The sequence below is a fragment of the Pseudonaja textilis genome, chromosome Z, assembly GCF_049901715.1.
Source record: "Pseudonaja textilis isolate UNSWEBS1 chromosome Z, rPseTex1.2, whole genome shotgun sequence".
Classification (NCBI taxonomy): domain Eukaryota; kingdom Metazoa; phylum Chordata; class Lepidosauria; order Squamata; family Elapidae; genus Pseudonaja; species Pseudonaja textilis.
Window position 1 is genome coordinate 86,985,531 of NC_142008.1, and position 7,433 is coordinate 86,992,963.

At 41.6% G+C, this 7,433-nt stretch overlaps 1 protein-coding gene across 1 annotated transcript; it reads right to left on the bottom strand.

The window, feature by feature from the left end:
* Positions 1–3,188: 3,188 nt before the first annotated feature.
* Positions 3,189–6,711, bottom strand: FZD2 (frizzled class receptor 2). Its single transcript, XM_026718273.2, has one exon. It carries the CDS (start codon positions 6,348–6,350, stop codon positions 4,683–4,685), a length of 1,668 nt encoding a protein of 555 aa, XP_026574058.1. The 5' UTR covers positions 6,351–6,711; the 3' UTR covers positions 3,189–4,682.
* Positions 6,712–7,433: the final 722 nt, after the last annotated feature.

Below are 7,433 nucleotides of genomic sequence, written 5' to 3' on the forward strand. Positions count from 1 at the left end.
CCACAGCTTTGCTTCATTCCTCTTCTCAGAAAATTCTGATCAGCCTTGTTGGATAGGAGTTAGCCAAGTGGGCTTGATGAGATGAGGTAAGCAAAGTCTACTTACCCAGACTTTGAAAATGAAAATTCTTCCTAACCACTCTTGGGTCCCTATCTCAATTTACAGAAAAAATATTGCGGTGCCCCTTAAAGACATATTGAAGCCTCATGAAGTCAGAGCCTTGCAGAACTGAGGCTTTATTGAGGAGGTAAAATTCAGGCATGGCAGCTGCTCTGCTCCTAGAAGCCTGTCTTGATAGGAGTTGGAACTGAAGCCTGGTTAGGAATCCAGTTGTTCGCCAACCCCTCCTTTATGCTATTTCATTAAACAGCACTGGTTGACTCTTTGCAACTGTGAGTCATTTAAAGAAGGCTTTTTTGTCTGCACGACTGGACAGCCTTCCCGTCTGCCGCAAAGGAATTTCATATTCCATCCCCCCCCCACTCTAAATAGCTTTAGGTCTGTAACAGTTTATTGCAGGGAACAAACCCCCACACTCTTGTCTTTTCAATGGGGGCGGGAAGAGGAGAGGAATCCACCCTGCACAGATCAAACCTCTTTGCTCTCATTCCCTGGCAGCTGGGATTCTTAATGTGTTAAGCAGGCCTCTGCTTCACTGGGGGAGAAATCTCCATTTCAAAGCCTGTGTGTCAACTTTAAGTGGGAATGCAAAAATGTCCTATGCAACATACTTTGGGGAGGAGGGGAGGATATGAGTCAGAGATGGATTCGTTTTTTAAAAAAAGTTAAATTGATTTAAAAAAAACAAAATGCTAGCTCTGAAAAGGTAACAAAAGTGTATTTCCCCTCCCCCACCCTTCTTAATTAGCACTGCAAACAGAAAAAGGGGGCATAGGAGCCAAAAGAGGATGGGGTTGAAGAAGTCGAACTGACCTGGAAAGAGGGTAAACATGAAGGAGCTGGAGGGAAGGGGCAGGAGAAAGAAATGAACTTTAGATATTTGTTAAAATACACACATATGTGGAAAACCAATTGCCTGACAAAAGCCATTCTGACATGAGATGGTCTTTCTTTTCCATAGGCTTCTAAAACCAGAAGGATTAAATTAAGAACAAAAGAGGGGGGGGAGATAAACCCATGGCCCCAGCATTCCTTGGCAGAGGGAGCCCACTCTCAGCCCTCCTCTGGTCCACGTTGCAATCTTCTGTCCAGAGGACACAGAAAGGGGGATGGGGTTTACTAAAAGTTTGGGTGTAGTCCCTGCTTGTGTGGGGCAAGCAGCTGAAAGGCCTTTGCCAAAAGGGGGACTAATGAGATCCATCTGTTGATGTATTTGCAGGGTTCATAAGACAGGTTTATAGGAAATGCTGAGGGGGAAAGAACCATGTAGATATAATCGGATATTTTTAAAAATGGGGGAAAAAAGGATGATAACAGAACTTAGAGCTTGATCCTTTTGCACAGCCACTGATACCATCTAAATTGGGTTTTAATATGAATTTTAATATAAGCTAGGAAAAAAACAAAACAAAACTGGATTTTGGTAAATTAATGGGGAGAGAAAAATGCCCCAGTCTAATAACAATAGGAGGGGAAAAACGTGGGGGGTGGGGGAAGAGACATTTGTAGTTGAAAGCTTTGGACAAAATGTTGTTCTTGAATTCAGGAGCTCTACTGGAATCTGTGGAAAACACCTCTAATTTACAACCTCTTGCAACCAGATGCTTTGGGGAAAACCCGGTATTATGGCAGAAGGCAAAACACTGTAACTGGAAATAGAGATATTGACATGCTTCATTGCATAGCAGGCAATACTCAAGTACAAACCATATGCAGTGTTGTTGTTACGTTATAGGTTTTTTTTTAAAGAAATAAAACCAGATAGAATGTGTTTTTTTTTTTTAATGTTTATTTTGTCATAGGTGGACACATGTTTACAGCATTCCAGAGTCCATCTGGTTCACTTTAGTCACCCTTTGATTTGGAGCTTTAAACCACACTTTTCTCTGATGAAGAAAGAGAGAGAGAGAGAAAGAGAGTGTGTGTGTGTGTGTGTGTGTGTGTGAGTGTACGCGCGCATGCATACAAGCAGCAGTTAAGAAAAATTAGAGGTTTCCATTTCCATCTCATTTTAAAACGCAGGATTCAAAATCAGGAGCCTTTCTTACTTCCTCCCTCCCTCCCCTTACCCCTAGTATTATAAATCCCATTTTGCATTATTATTTCCTCAACCAACCGAATTGTTTCCTTTATGGTCCTTTTGATGGAAAAGGAGTAGGAAATTTATTTATTTCTTTTCAAAGTTTTAAAACTTTACACCAAATGACACAAAAAAGCAACTAACACCATTAGCAATACAAAAGCAGTCTTAAGAATGACGATTTACCAAGGGCAGAAAGGAGTAGAGGCCATCAGTCTGCCACAGGGGTGGGTGGGGGGGAGGATTTGAAATTTAATGGGAGTTTTTAAAAAAGATTTGTGCAATACCTTTCCTTTTTTCTCTTAACTTCTTCCATGTATCCTTTAGCATCCTGTTCCATCTTTAGACTCATTGCAAAGAGTGGTTATCATGCTAGAGAAATGGATGGAATTTGCTAGCTAATTTCTAGGTAGGATTGGTGCGCTTCAGTAAAGCCTTTTAGAAACTTTAACTCAGAAATGGCACTTTGTGTTTCTTTATAAATAATTCTGATTCCAATTCCACCCCAATTCAAATTTATTCAAATATTCTGAAAAATTTAAAGACGTGAACTGTATATTATTTAGAATACTGATCAATCATTTTTAAAATGAAAACATTAAATTTTAAAACAGAAAACATTTCTTCTATCATGACAATTTAGAGAACAATTCTTAATTCTGATTTAAAAAATGCTCAGGATCCAATTGTTAAGATTTAATAAAATGATACAGGCTTGCCAAAATTCTCAACATTTTGGAAGTAAAAAAGAAAAAAATTACAGAAGCCATATCTTTTAATAGCTTGCATAACTGATGCAAAATGCATACGTGTGCAGTCATCATATGCAAGGGCTCAAAAAAGACAAATTTTACCATGTTTGTTTCTAATGCTTTTTTCATAAAATATGGTAAGAAGTTAATCTATCTGCAGTGATTTCCATGGAAACCCTAGACTGAGATTGTTCCTTAGTGTTGTCGGAAATCAATTCCAAATCAGAGACATTTGATTTAGAAAAAAATGATTTAGATTTAATGCTTTTTCATTGAATATATTGCTTTTTTGCTATTACAGCTGTTTTATTGAATAATAAATTGTTACTTTCTTGTAAGAGACGTTTAAAGAAGTTACCCAAACATCTTTGTTTAAGAGCTGTAGTAGAAGTTGAGAAAAGTATACATCCTCAAAAGAAGAAAATTGTAGAAGACAGAAATGTAGTTAAATTTTCCTCCTATATTGGGGAAAACTGGTAAAATAAGGTTCCTATGCTTCTCAAAAGACAGTATCTTTCAATTAAAATAAATAATTTCCCCTTAAACTTTCTAAAATGCCACCAAGCAGGCTCCAATAGTAGTTGTTTTTTAAAGCTTTTTAAAGATTCTTCTCTTCAAGCAAATGTATATTGATTGCGCTATGAAATATCAATTGCAGTTTTTATTTACTTTTTAGAAGCTAAATGGATTGCTCACAAATAAATTGTTTTGGAGACGGCCGGCCGTTTGAAAAATACTCAAACTGAATTTGCAAAGAACAAATCTGTTTAATAAAGAAAATGTCATTTTAAAAAGCTACCTTTTGTACAAAACATCTAGGAAAAAATAGAAACATACAAATGTAACAGAAAGAGAATTCTGTGGCTTAAGGCAAGAAAAACTTTCTTGGAGGTCATAATTCTCTAAAAGAAATAAACATAAGAAAATCTGCACAGCCAAGGCCCAAATTTCAGCAAAGGCGAGAAGGCTAAGCCATCTTCCCCAAACCCACCCCAAATATATTTTCATAGACAGAACATTACTTGCCAAACTTTCAACCTGGAAAGGAAAAAATGAGGTGGAAGAAGCGTTCCTGGAAATATATCAAAAACCGTAGCCTGCAAAAGGGAGTTGATGGAAGATGTTTAAGGTGGGTTGGGTGCCGGGAGTCATACAAAACCTGGCTCTCATGAAAAGCTTAGGCAAAAATAGCCTGTTAAGGGCCAACCCAAACAGCACACACTCCTGGCTCAGAAAGAGAAGAAAGAAAAGAAAAAAGGGGGGAAAAAATAAGAGTTCAAAGAAAAGGAGATGAAATTTTATTTTTTTTTCTATGACCCCTCCATACTTTTTCTGAAAAATAAAGTCCTTGCTGCTGTTCTTTTGTTTTTAAATAGAAATATATAATTAAATTTACAGTTGCTATTTACAATTTTAATTACAAAAAGACACCCTTTAATAGTTAATTAAAAACCTAAAGCAAAGAAGTTTAGAACTTGTTTTAATTAAAATGAGACAGTTTTAAATACTTGGGGGGTTTTCTCCTTTGTTTTTCTTTTTTCCTCTCCGATTGTCAGAGGAGTTTTCAGCTTTATGTAGTAAAGAAGCCCCACTCCCCAAATTGCAGGGAGTTTTCCAAAGAACATCTCCCCATACATACAAACAGAATCAGCTCAAGGAGGGAAATGCAGGCAGATCTGATATTTTCTTGAAATTCTAGAGTTGGAAATCTGCTTCCTCCATTTCTCTTCTCAAACAGTCGTCTCCCCATGTTTGCTGTTAGTTAGCCTGGTATAAAACTTCCTCCAGGAATGAAGGGTTTTCCCAGACCAGATCCAGAAACCTGAAGTGATGCCCACAATCAGCGTCATGAGATACTTGATCATGTAGACAGTGAAGTCAGGGGTCATGCGTGGGGTGTATTGAAGTGGACAGGGAATGGCCAAACTCTTACAGTTTTGGCTAATCCAGCTCCTCTCCCAATGCTCACGGAAGGCCTGTTCATAGAAGTAGCAAGCAATAACAATAGTGGCTGGTACTGTATAGAGGACACTGAAGACCCCAATGCGCACCATGAGACGCTCCAGCTTCTCTGTTTTGGTGCCTCCATGCTTCATGATGGTACGGATACGGAAAAGTGACACAAAGCCCGCCAAAAGAAATGAGGTGCCTATGAAGAGGTAGACAAAGAGGGGAGCTAAAACAAAGCCCCGAAGTGGGTCTATGTTGTTAAGCCCCACAAAACAGACACCACTGAGGAGATCACCATCAATTTGCCCCATGGCCAAGATGGTGATCGTTTTGACAGCAGGCACAGCCCAGGCTGCCAAGTGAAAGTATTGTGAGTTGGCTTCAATGGCTTCATGTCCCCACTTCATGCCAGCTGCAAGAAACCAAGTGAGGGACAAGATGACCCACCAGATAGAGCTGGCCATGCTGAAGAAGTACAGCATCATGAAAAGTATGGTGCAGCCTTCCTTTTTGGTACCCTGTACCACTGTCCGATAGCCATCATCTTGGAAACGTTCGTTGCACACCACCCGTTCCTCCAATACAAATCCTGCAATATAGGCTACAGATACCATGGTGTAACAGCCAGAGAGGAAGATGATGGGTCGTTCTGGGTAGCGAAAGCGCTGCATGTCCACCAGATAGGTAGTGACAGTGAAGAAAGTAGAGGCACAACACAGAACAGACCAGATGAGAATCCAGATGCGTGCAAAGTGAATCTCCTCTTGATTGAAGAACATGTGTCCATCATTCTTGGTTGGTTCACATGGTGCTGCACAATCTTTCTCTCCAAGAAACTTGTAGTTGAGGTAGCTGGGCACTTTAAGGACTCGTGGGCAGTGGAAAGGATGGTCCAGAGTGGCATAACGTGGTGGCCCAGCAGTACCCTGTCCAGCAATTGGAGTGGCACTTGTAATCAATGCTGGAGAGCCACCTTCCTCTGAATGATTCTGCCCTACACAGATCTGCTCTGCTCCATGGCGGGGAAAGTTCTCACAGCGCAGTCGTTCTGGCCATTGGAAGCCAAATTTGTTCATGAGGGCTTCGCAGCCTTGGCGTGCCCTCTCACAAATAGACCGGCAAGGTGGAATGGCTTGCTCCAAGACAGTGCACACAGGAGCATACATAGAGCAGAGGAAGAATTTGAGTTCCGGGGAGCACTGGACCTTCACCAGAGGGTAAAACTGGTGGACCTCTAAGCCAGCATCCTCTTGGCTGGTATGTCCCAGCAAATTGGGCATGATCGTCTGGTTGTATGCAATGTCAGTGCACAACGGAATGGAGATAGGCTGGCAGAAGCCATGATCGGGGATAGAAATGCCCTTCTCTCCGTGGAACTGGGCCCAGCAGGATCCCAAGAGCAACGGCAGCAGCAGGCAACGGGCCAAGGACGCGTCGGCAAGGCGCATGGTGGTTTGCTCCCCGTCAGCTCTTACGGATACCCGAGCGCTTTTGTCTCCTCCCCAGGACTAGCTGGGATCTGTCACTTGCTTCGGGGACCCTAGTCCTGGCAAAACTTTTTGGGATCAGGCTCGGAGAGCTGAAGGAGGCAAAACTCCACTCACCCAGCGGGAACTCTTCCTTGCCGCGCGTCTCTCCGAGCGCCTTTCGCTTCCCTTTGTGTCTTCCCTCCCCAATTAGTCTGTTTCAAAGGAGGGCCCCCGGGCTGAGTTAAGCTTCGCCCAGCCTTCTCCTCTTTCTCCTCCCAACTTAATCAATTCCAGGCCGGCCCCTTCTCTCCTTCCCTCCTCCCGCCCGGCCGCTTGCATCTCCATCAAAGAGATGCCTAACCCCCTTCCCAAAATTTATTGTCGCCCAATCAGATTCAAATTCAGGGACCAGCCCTCGTCCCCTCCTTCCTTCCTGGGATTGGTCAACCACCTCGGGGTGGGGGAGGAATAAAGAGATCACGAACCCGAAAGCCAGATTTGTTCCTGCCCTGGTATCCTGTGGCTGTTTTAAAGGAGAAATAATTTACCTTGGATTATCATTATTCACCTCCAGTCATAATTAAATTATTAGTAGGCAGATTACCTTAGTTGTACGGCAAACTCGACTCCCTCCCCCTTCCCAAAATCTAATAAATAACGTGTAAAGGCAGCCATCTCTTCCTTCTGCAAACAATTTCCAACCAAAACACCAAAAAAAAAAAAAAAAACCCCTGCCTGGAACACACGCTAATGTGTTTCACAGGAGGTTTTTTTTTCCACCCTCCTATTGCCTGTGTTGCTTTTGTTTCTTTAACTAGTGAACTCCCTGGTATTTTGTTTGGGGTAGGCCTCTGTTTAAAACTCACACAATAGATTAGTTGTTATTATCTAGGTAGAAAGATTATTTCTTCTACCGCATATCTTTTCTGGCTGGTATGAGGGAGAGACAGAGGAGAGAATGTTCTGCTTATCATTGCTCTTCAATAAACAAAACTACATGTGTGGCTTAGAGGCTTTTCTATCTGTATTATTTCCTTATAACAACCTGAGGTTTTCAAAATT

What these genes read in the sequence shown, in the direction of transcription:
- FZD2 (XM_026718273.2), bottom strand. Translation starts at nt 6,350, where the DNA reads ATGCGCCTTGCCGACGCGTCCTTGGCCCGTTGCCTGCTGCTGCCGTTG.